The sequence below is a fragment of the Oncorhynchus kisutch genome, linkage group LG12 (genome assembly GCF_002021735.2).
Source record: "Oncorhynchus kisutch isolate 150728-3 linkage group LG12, Okis_V2, whole genome shotgun sequence".
Lineage (NCBI taxonomy): Eukaryota > Metazoa > Chordata > Actinopteri > Salmoniformes > Salmonidae > Oncorhynchus > Oncorhynchus kisutch.
Genome location: NC_034185.2, coordinates 23,783,157 through 23,806,325, shown reverse-complemented (window position 1 = coordinate 23,806,325; position 23,169 = coordinate 23,783,157). Strand labels below are relative to the sequence as shown.

General features: G+C 42.8%; 2 protein-coding genes across 3 annotated transcripts in view; both read left to right on the top strand.

The window, feature by feature from the left end:
* The window catches only part of LOC109900736 (cation-independent mannose-6-phosphate receptor-like), a 38,512-nt gene extending 33,631 nt beyond the window's left edge, over positions 1-4,881 (top strand). For both annotated transcript variants that reach the window (XM_020496523.2, XM_031837166.1), the window contains 5 exons: positions 1,192-1,376; positions 1,623-1,809; positions 2,084-2,245; positions 2,369-2,438; positions 2,602-4,881. In XM_020496523.2, the coding sequence (XP_020352112.1) occupies positions 1,192-1,376; positions 1,623-1,809; positions 2,084-2,245; positions 2,369-2,438; positions 2,602-3,036 (1,039 nt within the window). In that variant the 3' untranslated portion in view covers positions 3,037-4,881. The remainder of the gene's footprint in view (positions 1-1,191; positions 1,377-1,622; positions 1,810-2,083; positions 2,246-2,368; positions 2,439-2,601) is intronic.
* An 11,209-nt stretch (positions 4,882-16,090) lies between these two features.
* LOC109900735 (solute carrier family 22 member 2-like) lies at positions 16,091-23,159 on the top strand. The gene is made up of 11 exons (XM_020496522.2): positions 16,091-16,591; positions 17,075-17,178; positions 17,268-17,422; positions 18,141-18,309; positions 18,438-18,552; positions 18,641-18,741; positions 21,638-21,852; positions 21,958-22,066; positions 22,162-22,274; positions 22,401-22,500; positions 22,606-23,159. The coding sequence occupies exons 1-11, from the start codon at positions 16,175-16,177 to the stop codon at positions 22,691-22,693; spliced, it is 1,686 nt and encodes a 561-aa protein (XP_020352111.1). The 5' UTR covers positions 16,091-16,174; the 3' UTR covers positions 22,694-23,159.
* Positions 23,160-23,169: the final 10 nt, after the last annotated feature.

Genomic DNA, 23,169 nt, shown 5'->3' with positions numbered 1-23,169 from the left:
TCCAGCATGACCGGTTTGGCGGTGGGTCAGTCATGGTGTGGGATGCCATTTCTTTGGGGGGGCCGCACAGCCCTCCATGTGCTCGCCAGAGGTGGCCTGACTGCCATTAGGTACCGAGATGAGATCCTCAGACCCCTTGTGAGACCATATGCTGGTGCAGTTGGCCCTGGGTTCCTCCTAATGCAATACAATGCTAGACCTCATGTGGCTGGAGTGTGTCAGCAGTTCCTGCAAGAGGAAGGCATTGATGCTATGGACTGGCCCGCCCGTTCCCCAGACCTGAATCCAATTGAGCACATCTGGGACATCATGTCTCGCTCCATCCACCAACGCCACGTTGCACCACAGACTGTCCAGGAGTTAGCGGATGCTTTAGTCCAGGTCTGGGAGGAGATCCCTCAGGAGACCATCCGCCACCTCATCAGGAGCATGCCCAGGCGTTGTAGGGAGGTCATACAGGCACGTGGAGGCCACACACACTACTGAGCCTCATTTTGACTTGTTTTAAGGACATTACATCAAAGTTGGATCAGCCTGTAGTGTGGTTTTCCACTTTAATTTTGAGTGTGACTCCAAATCCAGACCTCCATGGGTTGATAAATTTGATTTCCATTGATAATTTTTGTGTGATTTTGTTGTCAGCACATTCAACTATGTAAAGAAGAAAGTATTTAATAAGAATATTTCATTCATTCAGATCTAGGATGTGTTATTTTAGTGTTCCCTTTATTTTTTTGAGCAGTGTATATTTATAATTCCATTACACAATTTCTGATACATCACATGCCTTACTTTTATTTTCCTGCATAAGTAAAAGCAGGAAATGCATCACCTATGCCTCCACTGCCATTCATTCCAATTAGATTGGTTTTGCATATCTCCCTGACTAAGATGGCTGCCATTTTGGCCTCATTGTGGAACTTTGAGGGTTTATGACAACCCGTCTAGTAATTTAATATGATCTCTACGGGTCAAAGCCTCTTATGTCATAAACGGTCAAATGTTGCTCTGGCCTCTTAACTGCCTGAATGCCTATTACAACACCAGTGGGCCTCTGATGCAATTGAACCTCTCTACAGTTGCAGCAGGGAACATAAAACAAATGTTTAGAAATGTAGTAGAGGGAAGATAAAATAAGCCTTTTATGAATGTACTCAGTCAAGGTTTTTTGTCCGTCTGTCCACTCTGTAGGCTCCACCAGGCCTCTGGGGACATTCGCTCCAATGGGGACAAGTACATCTATGACATTCAGCTGTCAGGCATCACCGACAGCTCCTTCTCCATGTGTCTCGGGGCCAACATCTGCCAGGTGAAGATCAACGGAGACTACAGTAGAAAGATCGGCTCCTCCAGCAAGGCCAAGTACTACATCAAAGGTAAGACGCAAGCAAGACACAGGCTTGCTCCAAAGTGGTCTGAGCCTTTGGGGAATAGAGTATGGGTGGGTTTGGATTGTGGTGTTGAACATCCTCAGTGCCTCACCTTGTACTCATTAAAGATGAGACGGCTGTCAAAATCACTCACAAGATACAGTAATTGGTAATCAAGTATACTTACATTGACGTCAATGACTCAACGAGCTCACTCCATTAAGCTGCTTGTGATTGTCTCTTTCTCCTCAGGTGGTAACCTGGACGTGCTGGTCCCATCGGAATCTGTGTGTATGCGGGACAATTCCAATACGGTGTCGTCGGCCATCTTGTTCCAATGTAACCCCTCGGCCGGGGAGGGCATCCCAGAGTTTCTGTTGGAGACGGACGGATGCCAGTACCTCTTCATCTGGCACACCTCTACTGTCTGTGGCCTAGTGTGAGTGAACAACTCGACACACAGACATCAGGATAGTGTTCAGTTGTTTCAAAAAAGGAGACAATGCTTTGAAACAGGAAGTACTACCTGAAGTTGGCCTATAAAAAGGCTTTTCAACTTCAGCTTTAAAGCGCATTCTTCCATTTGTGTCTATTGAAAGCGACCCAGACCTGTTAATTCTATTACCAGTCCATACATCGAATTGGACTTTGAATTTGAATGAAAGATGCTGTATAAAGTAGAAGTGTGACATTTTGTCTGGTGTGCCGTACAGAACTGTGGATACCTCCGAGTCCAAGCAGACTTATGATGACGGAGGGGAGGACCATAGGGCCTTGTCTGGGAGGAGCCAGGCTGTGGGGGCGGTCCTGAGTGTGCTATTGGTTGTGCTGACCATCTGTCTGCTGGTTCTGCTACTGCACAAACGAGAGAGGAGGTAGAGACATCTCGCATAGGGGCTATAGATACTAATTTGTGAATACAGCTTCAGTGTGTTTTGGTCATATGGTACATGCATCCTATTTCTTTTCATCTTTTCCTAAATATTTTCTATTTCCAGGGAGCTGGTTATACAGAAAGTGATTGGATGTTGCAGGAGAGGAAACCCTGTTTCGTATAAATACTCCAAGGTATCCACACCAATAAACCCTATACTACAGTACAGATCAAACCAACCAGCTACAGTATATAGTCTCTTTAATTCTGCTTATATTTTAAAGTAATTGATTCCATGTCAATGATGGTGTTCCCAGTGCTGAATCTTCTCCCCTGTCTGTCTGTTTGTCCCTGCAGGTGACCATGGATGATGAGGGAGGGGACGATGAAATGGAGTGGCTGATGGAGGAGATGGAGGCCCCAGCCATGTCCTCTCGCCTCGGCAAGGAGGGCCAGGAGAACGGCCACATCACCACCAAGCCCGTCAACGGCGACGCCCTGCGCTCCTTCTCCCTGGACGAGCAGGAGGACAGTGAGGACGAGGTCCTATCTGTCCCCGGGGTGCGTGTCCATGGTGGTCGGACCACTCTACGGCCCTCGAGCTCCAGGACCCGCACTTCAGGACCCCTCCGCAGCGCCCTGCTGGAGGAGGAGAGTGATGAGGACCTGGTGGGGCTCCTGGAGGACAGGGGGAGGAGGGGAAGGGCCAAGCCTCACCGTGACAACAGACCCCCCCACAGGAAACAACAAGAGCCCCAGGATGACAGCGATGAGGACCTGCTGAGAGTGTGAGGGACTCCCCATTCTCCCGTCCACCTGAACTAATATCTCTCTCGCTTTCTCTGAATGTCTCCGCACAACGACGACAACGCAAGAAAGCAGAAACCCTTAGAGGCGTTTTGTTTATTTTGTAAAGGGAATGATGCAGAATGTCTGTTGGCTGTTTACAGTTTTAAAGAGCAGATTTTTGGGGGGGGCCCTGTTGGAAAGAAAGTCGATGCCTTCCTGTCTGATTTAATTTATGTACATCGGTAATGGAGTTCTGTTTTGTCACTTGCATCTTCCTGAGAATTGCTTATAAGTTTTTTATTATTTAATTTTTTGGACTGATTTGCTCTGTAAAACTCTATACTGTCAACCTTGCCAGGATTGGACATGATTGGCCTCTGTGTGAATGGATTGTTGTGAAAATGGAAAATAAGTTATTTGGAAAACAGGGACTTGAAACTGTGTTGCTCAAACCATGACTCATTGGTACATGAGATTCTTAGGTTGTATTTTTTTTTGTTGAGTTCCCTATATCGTATTTATTCAACAACAGTATATCAAATCATCATGTGGTTTTGTACTTGCACTCCATATGTACCATATGTATCACAGGCACAGCTAGTTGCCCTATCTGTTAAATGCTATAAATTAACTGCTTCTAGATGTTGCCTTGTCAAAGTCATGACCTAAGTTTATTTGAAAATTGACGTTTTCTGTCGAGCTGAAACTCACTTTTTGCCAAATTGCATGTGCTATCCCTCATAAACAGAAGTTGTAGCTAGTGCCATTTAAGATGCGATGTATTTGTGAGCTTGAGATACCCTTTTTGGTCTTACTCAGCCATATCTATCCCTTGTATTACCTTTCTGGGAAAATATGGATTACTTGAAATTAATTTAGCATTTATCAGTTGGCACACACAAGTACACAAACACCAGTACACAAATCACATGTACACAGGCAGTCACTTATTCCACTCATGTATCTGCAGTTGGGACAATGCCTCATATCAATGTCAGTGGTACAGAACAGTAATTAGAAAAAGCTTTTGAAGTGGAACTTGCCTCACTAACCAGTCTGGCTACAGGATTCTTGTTACCGTTGTCTCTCTTCAGACTTCAAATTGGAGAGTTTCTTTGTTATGCCAGTGTTTATCACCAGTGTTGAAGCTAATGTTCACACACTTAGCAAGCCGCTAGCCATAGTGACCTTATCCAAAAAATAAAGGTTCACCTTTCAGGGTATTTATTAAGGTTTGTAGCTGCACATGTTATTAATAGGAGAAACATTTAGGAAAAGCAGCAGAAAAAAACATCACAATGTTGTGCAAGGTTATAAAATATCTAATTTTGCATTTATTTTCCTAAGTTTCCACACCTCCCAAGATCATGAATTGAAATTGTGACATAACTGCGCAAAGGCTAATATTTAAAACAGACATTACTGTAGAAGTCAGATGAAAAGAAAAAAAAACTAAGACTGCAAACCATTGCAAGACAGTGTTTGAGTTTGGTCCCTGAGAAAAAATGAGATGTCTTCAGGTACTTTGATATGGGGAAAGAGCACTTGCCTCCTTTCTTCAGGAGCGATGGAAGGTAATCCTGCGTGGTAGTAATTTGAAGGAAATCCTTGCTCGTTGTATAATGTCTAGGTCTGCTGTAAGCACCAAAGCATGTCTGCTTGGTTCATCTTTGTGGGTATAAATCATGGGATAAGGAGCTCCATTCTGATGAGTTGGTACTTTTGGAGGTGATTTGGTTCTTGTATGTTATTTTCTCAAACATGTTTTATTGCTTTTTGTCTGTTTTCATGTTTAAATTTTGATGTAAAAATGTTGCATTATTTGAATAAAAAAAGAGCTCAGCTGTCCGTCACTGTTTCTATTAAAGAGTAACGTCATTTAGCACTTCCAGGTTTGAGGAGATTTGACTAAGGTTGCTCTGAAAGGTCAACAGGTTGATGCATTTATTGAACAGAACCTCTGAAGTCTCAGTACTGTATGTTTCCCTAGTCATAAATCACTGAGGCTTCAAAAGGAAAATATGAGGTAGACCAACATTTCTGTAAGATCAGTCATTCTTTTGACCGTGTTGACTTTCCACAAAACTTTTTAAAAAGACAAAAACACAGTTGAGATGTATTGCGTTTTTACAATACAGTAAATATTGACCGAAATTAAATGGACATAGTGGCATGATTAAATAACATGTAATTGAGTGAGCAATGCATCTAGAACTAACCAAGATCAGGTAAAATCACGATAAATATTCATACAGTATACACTAATGTATACTGTAACAATGAACATTTTGTGGTTTGTGATGGACCATCAATGAATGTGCTATTGGATTTGACCTTTTATCAAGCCAAACAGATTATTAAAGAATTCTGTAGCATTCAATTGCAAGATCCCCATGACGTCTGAAGCCTGCTCTAGGGAACGTGTCTAAATGCATAGTCAGTCACTGATAGGTCGAAGGTCAACCTCTGTTGGACCTTTGATTGTTTTCCGTTGAAAAACCATGGTCAGGTCTTTCTGCAGTCACAAATGTCTTAGTGACTGAAAACTGCAACCATGTACTTGTACACTTTTGATGACAACCTAGAGGAGGCGATCCCAGAAGTGAATCATTTTCCTGCTCTGCATTATGTTCCAGGGGTTCACCCCAGAGCATTGGTGCCGGGACTCAGTGGTGAGTCAGATCCGGCAGAGCTGTGGCTGGAACCTGATGGATGCCAGAAAGATCACCGTCCCTCTGGTCAACACCTCAGGAGTGCTGGTCTACAGTCAGTGTGAGCAGTATGACCTGGACTGGAACAATACAGAGTCTGACCTCACCGACGCCCACCGGAGCAAAGCTCCCATGACCTCCTGCAAGGAAGGCTGGGAGTATGACTACGAGGTCAGGCAGTCCTTTGTGACTGAGGTGAGAAATCTATGAAATAAATGAAATATAGGTTCAATTTTAATTGAATGTCAGAACAAAGAACCGATTAAAATGTCAGTGAATGATAAGGTATTTGTGAATTTCAGTTTGACCAGGGGGGGGGCACAGAAAACAACAATATAGAAATAAATAGCACCACATGGTTGCATCACACAACATTGACAATTGGCATAACAAGTTCAGTTTAAAGCTAAAATTCCAGACAGTGATAGTATTGTTTCTCTCCTACGGAACATGGATATGTCACCGTGCTCCACTCTGTGTGACATCGGATGCATCGTGGCCACATTCATTCTCTACAGGCCGGCTGTCATCTGGCTGGAGCTGCCACTCATCATATTCGGTACCTAATTGCAATGTTAGAACATGATTATACACAAGCATTATTAACTTGTAACACATCAATGCTGTATGAAGATGGAATCTTACTGTACCAGTATCTGAATATCTTGAGTTTGAAACTACTCCCAGTTTAACCCACTAAAATCTAGCATAATTTGGTCAGATGCTTGATTAAGATGCTACCAATTTCCAAAGACATTGATAGTCTATCCACAAGAGATTAGCTTGAAACTAATACTTTTGGCTGATAAAGCCTCAAGCATAGCTACTCAGGGAATATTTTCTAGAGACAGGCGGGCACTTATATGCTAATGGGGATAAGTCTTTGTGACAAAGGGCCCTTGTGTTTGTGGCTGGCGCTTTGGTCTTTCTGTTGCCTGAGACCAAAGGTTTACAACTTCCTGACACCATTGAGTTTCCAGAAAAGTGAGATTTCTATACATCAATTTCTTTTTTTTCTTTTAATTGTACCCCATTTTCTCCCCTATTTTGTGGTATCCAATTGGTAGTTACAGTCTTGTCTCATCGCTGCAACTCCCGAAGGTCGAGAGCCATGCGTCCTCCGAAATACGACCCAACCAAGCCACACTGCTTCTTGACACAATGCCCGCTTAACCCGGAAGCCAGCCACACGAATGTCAAACACCGTACAACTGTTATCCATGTGCACAGCCCACCATAGGAGTCGCTAGAGCGCGATGGGACAAGGACATCCCTGCCGGCCAAATCCTCCCCTAACCCAGACGACGCTGGGACAATTGTGCCCCCATGGGTCTCCCGGTCGCGAGTCTGGACTTGAACCAGGATCTCTAGTGGCACAGCTAGCAACTGTGATGCAGTGCCTTAAACCACCTCGCCACTCGGGAGGCTCTTATATATATTTCTATTCTTTTTATAAGCGAATGCGCTGAAATATCATGCTTTCAAACAAAAAGGTTATTGTATTGATAATGTCTGAGGTGAAAATCTATTAATTGTGTGTGTGTGTTCCTCAAATCAAATCAAATAGAATTGTATTGGTCACATACACATGGTTAGCAGATGTTAATGCGAGTGTAGCAATGCTTGTGCTTCTAGTTCCAACAGTGCAGTAACATCTAATATCGAAGTAATCTAACAATTCCCCAACAACTACCTAATACACACAAATCTAAAGGGATGTAATAAGAATATGTACATATAAATATATGGATGAGCGATGGCCGAGCGACATAGGCAAGATGCAGTAGATGGTATAAGATAGAGTATATACATATGAGATTAATAATGTTTACATATCTTACATTACTCAAGTGGCATTGTTTAAAGTGACTTTTGAGTCTATGTCGGCAACAGCCTCTGAGTTAGTGATTGCTGTTTAACAGTCTGATGGCCTTGAGATAGAAGCTGTTTTTCAGTCTCTCTGTCCCAGGTTTGATGCACCTGTACTGACCTCGCCATCTGGATGGTAGCGGGGTGAACAGGCCCCGCTGTGACATCGGGTGCTGTAGGTGTCCTGGAGGGCAGATAGTTTACCTCTGGTGTTCTGTTGTGCAGACTGCACCACCCTCTGGAGAGCCTTGCGGTTGAGGGCGGTGCAGTTGCAGTACCAGGTGTTGATACAGCCCGACATGATGCCCTCAATTGTGCATCTGTAAATGTTTGTCAAGGTTTTAGGTGACAAGCCAAAATTCTTCAGCCTCCTGAGGTTGAAGAGGTGCTGTTGCGCCTTCTTCACCACACTGTCTGTGTGGTTGGACCATTTCAGTTTATCTGTGATGTGTTCGCCGAGAAACTTAAAACTTTCCACCTTCTCCACTATTGTCCCTTCGATGTGGATAAGGGGGTGCTCCCTCTGCTGTTTCCTGAAGTCCACTATCATCTCCTTTGTTTTGTTGACGTTGAGTGAGAGGTTGTTTTCCTGACACCACACTCCGAGTGCCCTCAACTCCTCCCTGTAGGCTGTCTCATCGCTGTTGGTAATCAAGCCCACTACTGTTGTGTCTTCTGCAAACTTGATGATTGAGTTGGAGGCGTGCATGGCCACACAGTCATGGGTGAACAGGGAGTACAGGAGGGGACTGAGCATGTAGCCTTGTGGGGCCCCAGTGTTGAGGGTCAGCGAAGTGGAGATGTTGTTTCCTGCCTTCACCACCTGGGGGCGGCCCATCAGAAATTCCAGAACCCAATTGTACAGGGCGGGGTTGAGACCCAGGGCCTCCAGCTTAATGATGAGCTTGGATGGTATTATGGTGTTGAATGCTGAGCTGCAGTCAATGAACAGCATACTTACATAGGTATTCCTCTTGTCCAGATGGGATAGGGCAGCGTGCAGTGTGATTACATCGTCTGTGGACCTGTTGGGGCGGTATGCAAACTGAAGTGGGTCTAGGGTGGCAGGTAAGTTGGAGGTGATATGATCCTTGACTACTCTCTCAAAGCACGTCATGATGACAGAAGTGAGTGATACAGGGCGATAATCATTTAGTTCAGTTATCTTTGCCTTCTTGGGTACAGGAATAATGGTGGCCATCTTGAAGCATGTGGGGACAGCAGACTGGGATGGGGACAGCAGACTGGGATAGGGAGCGATTGAATATGTCTGTAAACACACCAGCCAGCTGGTCTGCGCATGCTCTGAGGATGCGGCTAGGGATGCCGTCTGGACCAGCAGCCTTGCGAGGGTTAACACGTTTAAATGTCTTACTCACATCTGCCACGGAGAAGTAGAGGGGGGCATGCAGTCCTTGTGTTGGTGGCACTGTATTAGCCTCAAAGCGGGCAAAGAATTTGTTTAGTTTGTCTGGAAGCAATTCGTTGGTGTCCGTGATGTGGCTGGATTTATTTTTGTAGTCCGTAATTGTATGTAGACCCTGCCACATACGTCTTGTGTCTGAGCTGTTGAACTGTGACTCCACTTTGTCAATATATTTACATTTCACTTGTTTGATTTCCTTGCTGAGGGAATAACCACACGGTTTATATTTGGCCATATTCCCAGTCATCTTTCCATGGTTAAGTGTGGTTGTTCGCACTTTCAGTTTTGTTTTTTGGTTAGGGTAGGTTTTAATAGTCACAGTGGGTACAACATCTCCAATGCATTTCCTTATAAACTCACTCACCGTGTCAGCGTATAGATCAATGTTATTCTCTAAGGCTGCCCGGAACCTTTCCCAGTCTGCGTGATCGAAACAATCTTGAAGCGTGGATTGGTCAGACCAGCGTTGAATGGTTTTAGTCACGGGTACATCCTTTTTGAGTTTCTGCCTATAGGACGGTAGGAGCAAGATGGAGACGTGGTCGGAAGTAGGGCCTTGTATGCATCACGGAAGTTAGAGTAGCAGTGGTCCAGTGTATTGCCTGCGCGAGTGCTGCAATCAATATGCTGATAGAATTTAGGTAGCCTTGTTCTCAAATTTACTTTGTAAAATCCCCAGCTACAATAAATGCAGCCTCAGGATATATGGTTTCCAGTTTACATAGAGTCCAGTGAAGTTCCTTGAGGGTTGTTGCAGTATCTGCTTGAGGGGGTATATACACAGCTGTGACGAGAACTGACGAGAATTCTCTTGGGAGATAATATGGTCGGTATTTGATTGTAAGGAATTCTAGGTCAGGTGAACAGAAGGGCTTGAGTTCCTGTAGGTTGTTATGGTTACACCATGAGTGGTTAATCATGAAGCATACACTCCCACCCTTCTTCTTCCCAGAGTAATGTTTATTTCTGTCGGTGCGATGTCGGTGCGATGCATGAAGGAACCCGGTGGCTGTACCGAGAGCTATGTTTCCCTGAAACAGAGAATGTCTGATGTCTCTCAGAAAGGCAAATCAAATGTATTTATAGAGCCCTTCGTACATCAGCTGATATCTCAGTGCTGTACAGAAACCCAGCCTAAAACCCCAAACAGCAAGCAATGCAGGTGTAGTAGCATGGTGGCTAGGAAAAACTCCCTAGAAAGGCCAAAACCTAGGAAGAAACCTAGAGAGGAACCAAGCTATGTGGGGTGGCCAGTCCTCTTCTGGCTGTGCCGAGTGGAGATTATAACAGAACATGGCCAAGATGTTCAAATCTTCATAAATGACCAGCATGGTCAAATAATAATAATCACAGGCAGAACAGTTGAAACTGGAGCAGCAGCACAGCGAGGTGGACTGGGGACAGCAAGGAGTCATCATGCCAGGTAGTCCTGAGGCATGGTCCTAGGGCTCAGGTGCTCCGAGAGAGAGAAAGAAAGAGAGAATTAGAGAGAGCATACTTAAATTCACACAGGACCCCGGATAGGACAGGAGAGGTACTCCAGATATAACAAACTGACCCTAGCCCCCCCGACACAAACTACTGCAGCATAAATACTGGAGGCTGAGACAGGAGGGGTCAGGAGACACTGTGGCCCCATCCGATGATACCCCCGGACAGGGCCAAACAGGAAGGATATAACCCCACCCACTTTGCCAAAGCACAGCCCCCACACCACTAGAGGGATATCTTCAACCACCAATTTACCATCCTGAGACAAGGCTGAGTATAGCCCACAAAGATCTCCTCCACGGCACAACCCAAGGGGGGGCGCCAACCCAGACAGGAAGATCACACCAGTGACTCAACCCACTCAAGTGACGCACCCCTCCTAGGGACGGCATGAAAGATCCCTAGTAAGCCAGTGACTTATTCCCTGTAATAGGGTTAGAGGCAGAGAATCCCAATGGAAAGAGGGGAACCGGCCAGGCAGAGACAGCAAGGGCGGTTCGTTGCTCCAGAGCCTTTCCGTTCACCTTCACACTCCTGGGCCAGACTTCACTCAATCATATGACCCACTGAAGGGATGAGTCTTCAGTAAAGACTGAAAGGTTGAGACCGAGTTTGCATCTCTCACATGGGTAGGCAGATCATTCCATAAAAATTGAGCTCTATAGGAGAAAGCCCTGCCTCCAGCTGTTTGCTTAGACATTTTAGGGACAATTAGGAGGCCTGCGTCTTGTGACCGTTGCGTACTTGTAGGTATGTACGGCAGGACCAAATCAGAGAGATAGGTAGGAGCAAGCCCATGTAATGCTTTGTCGGTTAGCAGTAAAACCTTGAAATCAGCCCTTGCCTTGACAGGAAGCCAGCGTAGGGAGGCTAGCACTAGAGTAATATGATAAAAAAAATGTTGGTTCTAGTCAGGATTCTAGCAGCCTTATTTAGCAATAACTGAAGTTTATTTAGTGCTTTATCTGGGTAGCCAGAAAGTAGAGCATTGCAGTAGTCTAACCTAGAAGTGACAAAAGCATGAATGAATTTTTCTGCATTATTTTTGGACAGAAAGTTTCAGATTTTTGCAATGTTACGTAGATGGAAAATAGCTGTCCTTGAAACAGTCTTGATATATTCTTCAAAAGAGAGATCAGAGTCCAGAGTAACGCCGAGGTCCTTCACAGTTTTATTTGAGACGACTGTACAACCATTAAAATTAATTGTCAGATTCAACAGAAGATCTCTTTGTTTCTTGGGACCTAGAACAAGCATCTCTGTTTTGTCTGGAGTTTAAAAGTAGAACATTTGCAGCCATCCACTTCCTTATGTCTGAAACACATGCTTCTAGCGAGGGCAATTTTGGGGCTTCACCATGTTTCATTGAAATGTACAGCTGTGTGTCATCCGCATAGCAGTGAAAGTTAACATTATGTTTTTTCGAATGACATCCCCAAGAGGTAAAATATATAGTGAAAACAATAGTGGTCCTAAAACGGAACCTTGAGGAACACCGAAATGTACAGTTGATTTGTCAGAGGACAAACCATTCACAGAGACAAACTGATATCTTTCTGACAGATAAGATCTAAACCAGGCCAGAACTTGTCCGTGTAGACCAATTTGGGTTTCCAATCTTTCCAAAAGAATGTGGGGATCGATGGTATCAAAAGCAGCACTAAGGTCTAGGAGCACAAGAACAGATGATGCCATTAAAAGGTCATTTACCAACTTCACAAGTGCAGTCTCAGTGCTATGATGGGGTCTAAAACCAGACTGAAGCATTTCGTATACATTGTTTGTCTTCAGGAAGGTAGTGAGTTGCTGCGCAACAGCCTTTTATAAACATTTTGAGAGGAATGGAAGATTCGATAGTTTTTTATATTTTCTGGGTCAAGGTTTGGCTTTTTCAAGAGAGGCTTTATTACTGCCACTGTTAGTGAGTTTGGTACACATCCAGTGGATAGAGAGCCATTTATTATGTTCAACATAGGAGGGCCAAGCACAGGAAGCAGCTCTTTCAGTAGTTGAGTTGGAACAGGGTCCAGTATGCAGCTTGAAGGTTGAGAGGCCATGATTATTTTCATCAGTGTGTCAAGAGATATAGTAATAAAACACTTGAGTGTCGCTCTTGATCCTAGGTCCTGGCAGAATTGTGCAGACTCAGGACAACTGAGCTTTGAAGGAATATGCAGATTTAAAGATGAGTCCGTAATTTGCTTTCTAATAATCATAATATTTTCCTCAAAGTTCATGAATTTATTACTGCTGAAGTGAAAGCCATCCTCTCTTGGGGAATGCTGCTTTTTAATTAGCTTTGCGACAGTATCAAAAAGGAATTTCGGATTGTTCTTATTTTCCTTAATTAAGTTGGAAAAATAGGATGATCGAGCAGCAGTAAGAGCTCTTCGATACTGCACGGTACTGTCTTTCCAAGCTAGTCGGAAGACTTCCAGTTTGGTGTGGCGCCATTTCTGTTCCAATTTTCTGGAAGCTTGCTTCAGAGCTCAGGTATTTTCTGTATACCAGGGAGCCAGTTTCTTATGAGAAATGTTTTTAGTTTTTAGGGGTGCAACTGCATCTAGGGTATTGCACAAGGTTAAATTGAGTTCCTCGGTTAGGTGGTTAACAGATTTTTGTCCTGTGCGTCCTTGGGTAGACAGAGGGAGTCTGGAAGGACATCAAGGAATCTGTGTGTTTTGATGTTCCTTGGTTGGGGTCTGAGCAGATTATTTGTTGCAATTGCAAAAGTAATAAAATGGTGGTCCGATAGTCCAGGATTATGAGGAAAAACATTAAGATCTACAACATTTATTCCATGGGACAAAACTAGGTCCAGAGTATGACTGTGACAGTGAGTAGGTCCAGAGACATGTTGGACAAAACCCACTGAGTCGATGATGGCTCCGAAAGCCTTTTGGAGTGGGTCTGTGGACTTTTCCATGTGAATATTAAAGTCACCAAAGATTAGCATATTATCTGCTATGACTACAAGGTCCGATAGGAATTCAGGGAACTCAATGAGGAACGCTGTATATGGCCCAGGAGGCCTGTAAACAGTAGCTATAAAAAGTGATTGAGTAGGCTGCATAGATTTCATGACTAGAAGCTCAAAAGACGAAAACTGCATTTATTTTTTTGTAAATTGAAATTCGCTATCGTAAATGTTAGCAACACCTCCGCTTTTGTGGGATGCACAGGGGATATGGTCAGTAGTGTAGCCAGGAGGTGAGGCATCATTTAACACAGTAAATTCAACAGGCTTAAGCCATGTTTCAGTCAGGCCAATCACATCAAGATTATGATCAGTGATTAGTTCATTGACTATAATTGCCTTTGAAGAAAGGGATCTAACATTAAGTAGCCCGTTTTGAGATGTGAGGTATCATGATCTCTTTCAATAATGACAGGATTGGAGGAGGTCTTTATCCTAGTGAGATTGCTAAGGCGAACACCGCCATGTTTAGTTTTGCCCAACCTAGGTCGAGGCACAGACACGGTCTCAATGGGGATAGCTGAGCTGATTACACTGACTGTGCTAGTGGCAGACTCCACTATGCTGGCAGGCTGGCTAACAGCCTACTGCCTGGCCTGCACCCTTGCCCTAATTCCGTCCACCTTGTTGTCTAGAGACTGGACATTGGAGAGTAGTATACTTGGAAGCGGTGGGCAGCGTGCACGCCATTGAAGCCTGACTAGGAGGCCACTCAGTCTACCTCTTCTGCGGTGACACTGTTTTGGGTTGCCTACTGGGATCCAATCCATTGTCCTGGGTTTTTGGACCGAACAAATGATCCGCTTCGGGAAAGTCGTATTCCTCGTTGTAATGTTGTTAAGTTGACGTTGCTCTTATATCCAATGGTTCTTCTCGACTGTATGTCATAACACTTGGCTCTGGGCTTACAATGTAAGAAATAATGCATAAAAAAAAAAATACTGTATAGTTTCCTAAGGACTCGAAGTGAGGCGACCATCTCTGCCGGTGCCATCTTGCCCCCCTTGCCATCTCAGATGCAAAGAACAGGCTCTGAGGAGTATGTACTGTAGCTGAAGAGGAAACAGATAAGTCTCTTGCTCACCATCATCGACGTGACGACCAACAAAGAACCTGAGACTGTCTGATTCTGTCCTGGACCTCTTAGAGGTTGTGTGATAAAAGTATGAGAGGGTGGTTGTTACGAATCCCTTTTGGCCCGACAGTCTAGGGGGGGGATGGTAATGAGACCCGTAACATAACTCATGCAAATTATAATTGTGACAAAGTAAAAGTGAGAACGAAATAACCACGACTACTGAAATCTACCGTCAAACTCAGGGTTTATTAATAAACACACGGTAATGGGGGGGAGCAGGAAAAGGGGCTAAGCTGGACCCAAAGAAAGAAACAATAAGTATTCAAAAACACCCCTAAGCTAGACTAGCCTACTTTAACAACAGCTAACTAACTAACCAAAAATACAGTGGGTGGTGTAGTGTATTTAACAAAGTCTACCTACGGGTAGTGTATGCCCATGGGCGACATGTCTTGGTTTCCCCTTTTCCCACCAGCAAACAAACAAACACCCTAACCAAAACAATACTCACAGGTGATGACAAAGTGCTATGGAGGTGCTCAAACAAAAGAGAGGTTAATACACAACAAGATAGTGAAACACAGAGACCTACAGACATGGCATTTACAGAGAGATTGAGCTCTAGAGCAAACAACTGACAGGGTTTTTAAACCAAGGGATCCGTAACAGTGGTGAAAAGCAGTATTTATTATTTCATGTTATTTTATGTTAACATTACCTGTCTGTTTAATTTGTTGTCTCTAATACAATAAGGATTGTTTGTATTGGTGTTTGCAAAGTTTAATGTTTGATGTTCACTGTATTTATATTGAATATCCTGTATGTTGACTATGTTGACTGTGTGTCTGTATTCTGTTTGTACATTGTCTGTTGCTGGCAGCACTTATTCACTAAGTCAAATTCTGGGTATGTGTATGTTTAATTGGGGAATAAAGTGAAATCTGAAGTGATTGTGAAGATATTTTGAATTCTTTCTCCTCTACCATGTGTGCATCGTTTACAGTAAGATCTCCCTCCCAGATGATGTGCTTTGTGTCATGTTTATTTTTTTATTATGTGTTTGAATTAATTGACTGAAATAGTTTGCTGTTGCTCTAGCTTCGTTATTATAAGTGTTTGACAGTTACTTACCTACCATTGTTGACAAGTGGATGGATTGTGTTGTTTCTGTGAATTGACAATATGCCGTGCGAGCAGAAAATATGTGAGAGAACATGTCTATGGTTATACAACCCTACTCCCGCAAGCACACAAACTTGTAATAAATGTGACATTAAACTACAATTATAATTATGTGAGTATCATGCAGGAGTATACAATTATGTAATTATCTTCCAGGAGTATAGCAACAAAAAAAATCCACATGGTCTAATTTGCATAATATGCATAATACACAGTGGAATTGCACTCTGTACAGCCAGCGCTATTAAAAAGTAACATGCTGCCTCTGTTGGCGAGTCAACACTGTAGGTCAAGGGTCAACCTTACTATTGGACTTTTGATCTGCTCTTTGCTTTTAAAACCCCTGCACAAATCCCACTGCAGTCTCACATATAGTATCTCTGCTTCTGACACCCAACTCTGCAACCATGACCACTTTCGATGAAATCCTAGAGGAGGCAGGGAATTTTGGTCGTTGCCAAAAGCGCATTTTCGCTCTGCTATGTATGGTGTCGTTGCCTTTTTCTGGGGTCTATGTGGGCATTGTGTTCCAGGGGTTCACCCCAGAGCATTGGTGCCGGGACTCAGTGGTGAGTCAGATCCGGCAGAGCTGTGGCTGGAACCTGATGGATGCCAGAAAGATCACCATCCCTCTGGTCAACACCTCAGGAGTGCTGGTCCACAGTCAGTGTGAGCAGTATGACCTGGACTGGAACAATACAGGTCTGACCTGTGACAACCCAGAGTCTGACCTCACCGACGCCCATCGCAGCAAAGCTCCCATGACCTCCTGCAAGGAAGGCTGGGAGTATGACTACGAAGGCAGGCAGTCCTTTGTGACCGAGGTGAGAACGTTCTCTTTTTTTATTAGACAATAACTTGTATTGTTATGTAACACTAAACAAGTTCACGTTTTAAGACATTAAAGGGATACTTTGAGATTTTGTCAAAGAGTCCCTTTATTTACTTCCCCAGAGTCAGATTAACTTGTGCATATCATTTTTTAATGTCTCTGCGTGCAGTTTGAAGGAAGTTGATAACAAGCACTAGCACAATTGCTAACTAGCTTTAGCGCAATACCTGGAAGTCTATGGGTATCTACTAGCGGGTAACTGCTAGCACGCTAGCAGATACCCATATACTCTCAGTCATTGGGCTAATTTGCTCGCAAAACTACCTCTAACTTCATTCTTACTGGATACAGAGACATAAAAATAGTATTCACAAGTTTATCTGACTCTGGGGAAGTAGATCAAGGTCCTCATTGCCAAAATCCCAAAGTATCCCTATAATATGGCAGTGAATTATGAGGTATTTCTTAATTTCAGTTTGACTTGGTATGTAATGATGCCTGGGTGGTGGACATGTACCAGGCTACACTGAATGTGGGCTTCCTTGTTGGAAGCATAACTTTTGGATACCTGGCTGACAGGTAAGTTTACTCAGCAAACACAGATGAAAGATTCTCTTTTCAATATTAAATGCTGTTTTTACATTCTCTTTCTTTCTTCTTGTTTGAAGGTTCGGCAGAAAAATGAGCTTCTTGATGTCCAACCTCTTGAATGGGGTTGCTGGAATACTTGTAGCAGTGGCTCCAAACTATATATCCATGCTTGTATTTCGCACAATCTTTGGCTTTGCTGTTAAAGGAGGCTGGATGTCTGTATATGTGCTTAGTATGAAAAAACATCCCTTGTCCCACAAAAGTTGATATATTAACTACATGATCATTTGCAGCAAATTAGTCTATGGTTTAGCAAATAGGAAGTTAGTTTATTTCCTATGCAACTTTCAACTGAGGAGGATGGTCAAATTATGTTTCAGTAATAACTCTTGCTTTACTTAAGGTTACATGCTTTATTGTACAGTATGTCTTACCTGCAGTGTTAGGGAAGCTAGGCTGAAAATGTAATTGACCAAGCTACTGATTGCTTCACACTGGAAGAAGTTAAGCCGCAATAGCTACCTTTAAGAAACATATAGTTCACTTAACTAAAGTTACTTTGAAAAAGTAGTTCACTACATCCAAACTACTTTGTGATATATTATATGTAAATTTGAAATGTCATAGACTACAAATTGCAAGAACAGATCACTCTGGAGTCAGATTTTTACAGAAGGTGTAATTTAGTGTATTTAACACAACAACTGTTTCAAGTGGGAATTAGGCAGGTCTAATGCCTAAAAATGTCCTTTTTGCCTACCAATATTTTATTTTTGCACAAAATGTAGTGTAGTTCCAGCAGTTACTTTTGCCATGTAATGGTGTGGCTAACTACTAAAAACACTACCTAGATTTCAAAAAACCACCAAGCTACTGCAAAATGTAGTTAAATTACTAGTTGAACTACATGTAGTTCACTACTCCCTAACACTGCTGACCTGTCTCCTCAGTCACCGAGCTAGTGGGAGTTGAGTACAGGAGGATGGTGGGCGTGCTTTTACAGATGTTCTTCAGTGTAGGTATTCTCATTTTGACCCTCATTGCCTACCTCATCACTGACTGGCGCTGGCTGCAGGTGACCTTCGCTGTTCCTTACTTCATATTTCTAACCTACTTCTGGTAAGACCCGTGATCACCTCAGATATTGTATAGGCCTGTTGTAGGATCACCGTGTCCAATGCCCTTCTACACTGCATGTCTGCAGGGTTCTAAAAACCTGATGTTGCGTCTCACATTTTGGCTTCCAGGTTGATCCCAGAGTCTCCAAGATGGCTTCTTTCTCAGAACAACTCAACCAAAGCTAAGGAGATCATTGAGGCAATAGCGAAGGAAAACAAGAAAACCCTCTACAAGAACATTGAGGTAAGAAATGTTTCAGGACATACATCATTAAAAAGGCACTACTAAACTAGATTTGATGATAGCTTCCATAGCCTAACCTGTCTTACAGACGCTGAGAGACGACAATGCACAGACCTCAACTGCCTCGTTCCTGGATCTGGTCAGAACTCCAAACATGAGAAAACACACCTTCATCCTCATGTTCAACTGGTAAAACCCATGCTGCAAACAATAGCTAGACTATTGACCAATGTTTTAAGCTAAAATTACAACAGCACAAAAGCTATATGTAACATGGGAGATTATACCATACAGTGCCTTGCGAAAGTATTCGGCCCCCTTGAACTTTGCGACCTTTTGCCACATTTCAGGCTTCAAACATAAAGATATAAAACTGTATTTTTTTGTGAAGAATCAACAACAAGTGGGACACAATCATGAAGTGGAACGACATTTATTGGATATTTCAAACTTTTTTAACAAATCAAAAACTGAAATTGGGCGTGCAAAATTATTCAGCCCCTTTACTTTCAGTGCAGCAAACTCTCTCCAGAAGTTCAGTGAGGATCTCTGAATGATCCAATGTTGACCTAAATGACTAATGATGATAAATACAATCCACCTGTGTGTAATCAAGTCTCCGTATAAATGCACCTGCACTGTGATAGTCTCAGAGGTCCGTTAAAAGCGCAGAGAGCATCATGAAGAACAAGGAACACACCAGGCTGGTCCGAGATACTGTTGTGAAGAAGTTTAAAGCTGGATTTGGATACAAAAATATTTCCCAAGCTTTAAACATCCCAAGGAGCACTGTGCAAGCGATAATATTGAAATGGAAGGAGTATCAGACCACTTCAAATCTACCAAGACCTGGCCGTCCCTCTAAACTTTCAGCTCATACAAGGAGAAGACTGATCAGAGATGCAGCCAAGAGGCCCATGATCACTCTGGATGAACTGCAGAGATCTACAGCTGAGGTGGGAGACTCTGTCCATAGGACAACAATCAGTCATATATTGCACAAATCTGGCCTTTATGGAAGAGTGGCAAGAAGAAAGCCATTTCTTAAAGATATCCATAAAAAGTGTCATTTAAAGTTTGCCACAAGCCACCTGGGAGACACACCAAACATGTGGAAGAAGGTGCTCTGGTCAGATGAAACCAAAATTGAACTTTTTGGCAACAATGCAAAACGTTATGTTTGGCGTAAAAGCAACACAGCTCATCACCCTGAACACACCATCCCCACTGTCAAACATGGTGGTGGCAGCATCATGGTTTGGGCCTGCTTTTCTTCAGCAGGGACAGGGAAGATGGTTAAAATTGATGGGAAGATGGATGGAGCCAAATACAGGACCATTCTGGAAGAAAACCTGATGGAGTCTGCAAAAGACCTGAGACTGGGACGGAGATTTGTCTTCCAACAAGACAATGATCCAAAACATAAAGCAAAATCTACAATGGAATGGTTCAAAAATAAACACATCCAGGTGTTAGAATGGCCAAGTCAAAGTCCAGACCTGAATCCAATCGAGAATCTGTGGAAAGAACTGAAAACTGCTGTTCACAAATGCTCTCCATCCAACCTCACTGAGTTCGAGCTGTTTTGCAAGGTGTAATGGGAAAAAATGTCGGTCTCTCGATGTGCAAAACTGATAGAGACATACCCCAAGAGACTTACAGCTGTAATCGCAGCAAAAGGTGGCGCTACAAAGTATTAACTTAAGGGGGCTGAATAATTTTGCACGCCCAATTTTTCAGTTTTTGATTTGTTAAAAAAGTTTGAAATATCCAATAAATGTCATTCCACTTCATGATTGTGTCCCACTTGTTGTTGATTCTTCACAAAAAAATACAGTTTTATATCTTTATGTTTGAAGCCTGAAATGTGGCAAAAGGTCGCAAAGTTCAAAGGGGCCAAATACTTTCGCAAGGCACTGTAAATACTCTTTCCTGTAGCTGATACTACTCCACCTTTTTTATACGTGAGGTCCTCGGGACTAAACTAAACATACAGGTTCTTTAACAGCAGGGGTGGAGCATTTGAATAAACAGGCCAGATAGAATGCAACATTATATGTTATTCACAATAGGACCAACATAAAGCTTAGACTGGGATATCTTCAGTGCCTAGCATTCTCTGTGCAGAATCTGCTGACCAACAAATAATTTAGTCACTGTATATCATCATCTCAATAATCATCATCACCAGTATTCAATAATCAAGGTTTCGCTTCAGAATGTTCTGTTTAACTCTGGGCAACATACAATACATCATACATACCAACAAGCCTGGAGAACATGCCAAGGGGGAAGGAGAGTGGCACCAATGGAAACAGGCACTCTTGCCATAGAACCTTTACTCCCGATTAAACCTGTCTTCCAACGGAATGCCAGACTTTACAATTTTTTGTGGATCCCTGAAACATCTTCTTCGGTGGAGTTTAATGGCTGTTGGCATCCAATATGTTGCATTACCGCCCCCAATTAAACTATAGTATGAATCCATTACATTTTGTGATACAAAATGAGAAAATGGGGAAATAAAATAAAGATACAAATATATTTTGAATTATCCTACCAACTAACCCTATACTCATTCAAACCAATCACCTTATTCCACTACTTTAACCTTCTCTGATCTTACTCCAGGCCAATGGCCAGATAGGACAGGACACTACCACTCAACACACCCTGTAACACTTCTGAAGTCAAATCTTGTAGCCCCAAGTACTTCTCTGCAGCTCCGATCACATCTATTCTCTGTGACTTACGTTTCATCTCTGCTGTTTAGTTGATAAGCATTGCTATGACCGCTAAGAAGCCAACCTCACTGAAACATATATCAATCATTGGCCTACCCTCTGTTCTGGCACATATTTACTATTCACAGAGATTCTCAGAATATCCCCTGAAACAAGGGAAAAGCTCAGCTTTTATACATTAAGCCACACCCTTAATTAGAAGGAGGTGCACCTGTGATTGGCAGAGACAAGAGGGTGTGTTCAAGAACCACAAATAACTTCAACCCGTTACATATACATTTATGATAGGGTCCCTTTCTCTTTTCCTGGCCTAATTGGATGTTGTACCATCATCTTCACAGGTTCACTAGTGCTATTGTCTACCAGGGTCTTATCATGCGTGTGGGAATCGCAGGAGGAAACGTCTACATTGACTTCCTGATCTCTGGACTGGTAGAGTTCCCTGCTGCCTTCCTAATCCTCTTCACCATCGATCGTATTGGACGTCGTCTTCCCTTTGCCACGGCCAACATTGTAGCTGGAGTATCCTGCTTCATCACTGCTATGATCCCAGATAGTAAGTGTGCAATATCTGAAAGAAAACTTGTTAGAAAATGGTAGTATCCCGTCTTATTTAATGTGCATAGTACATACAGTACAATAATGTCTCTCTCTCCTGCAGGTCACTTCTGGGTCAAAACAGTTGTGGCCTGCATTGGCCGGTTGGGCATCACCATGGCATTTGAGATGGTGGTGTTTGTGAACACTGAATTATACCCCACCTTTGTCAGGTAAAGTGTACCAGGGGGGAACATCTCAAAATTGAGAACTAATAACAAAGCAGGGGCAAAAATTATGGAAATACTACAACTGTTTCTTCCCTCAGGAACCTAGGTGTGTCAGTCTGCTCTACTCTGTGTGACATCGGAGGCATCGTGGCCCCGTTCCTGCTCTACAGACTGGCTACCATCTGGCTGGAGCTGCCACTCATCATATTTGGTACATGATGATTAAAACACTAATTAACCTGTTATAAGATGCTTATACACTGGAGACCATTTCTGTCTGAGGAGTCCATTTCTGTCTGACACTCAATGTGGTAATATGTTTTGTCGTACCCCACAGGAGCGATAGCGTGCACAGCTGGAGGTTTAGTCTTGCTGTTGCCTGAGACCAGAGGTGTAAGACTTCCTGAGACCATCGATGACATTGAGTTCCCAAACAGGTATGATTTTATTTATCACTTCAAACTAAACTAAATTGCACTGTATTGTGTTAGAGGATTTGTTTGGGGAATATGGATTTATTGTACATATTCCGTTGACAACAGACACAAAGAAAACCATCCGAAGAGTCAACAGCTGACAAATCTCTTGCCCACTGACATGATGACCAACAAAGAAGCTACAATCGTCTGATCGATATTGCTCCGCCTCTTCACAAGATTGACAGCATACTGAACTCACAAATTTATGTAGCTTAGCCTATATGTTTTTTTGCATTTGTTGTTTCCCAACACTAGCTGATGTGAATCTTTTCATGTTTTTGAGGTGCTGCTATTTATATGTATTACTGTACAGGACATCATTTTAGATCATAATAATTATCATAATAATAATTTAGCTGTTAAAATACACAATGGGGATTTCTATTATTGAAAACAAATATTTCAGTTGGAAATCCCCAAATGATATCCCTTGCCAGAAATGTCATCTTCTCTAGTGTGCTTTGAGAAGTTTCTTATTCTAAACTGTCTGTAGTTATCCCAAATGTTAATATACCCCAGTCATGTTAAATATTATATACATTTATTTTTGACTGACCTGACCGAAATTAATAAAAAGGTTTCCCAGCAAAGAACCTAATGACACAAGCTCTTACAAAATGTCAGCCT

What these genes read in the sequence shown, in the direction of transcription:
- LOC109900735 (XM_020496522.2), top strand. Translation starts at nt 16,175, where the DNA reads ATGACCACTTTCGATGAAATCCTAGAGGAGGCAGGGAATTTTGGTCGT. An exon ending in CACTGCTATGATCCCAGATA is followed by an intron (nt 21,853 to 21,957) that starts GTAAGTGTGCAA and finishes TCTCTCCTGCAG; the next exon opens with GTCACTTCTGGGTCAAAACA. An exon ending in TTATACCCCACCTTTGTCAG is followed by an intron (nt 22,067 to 22,161) that starts GTAAAGTGTACC and finishes TTCTTCCCTCAG; the next exon opens with GAACCTAGGTGTGTCAGTCT.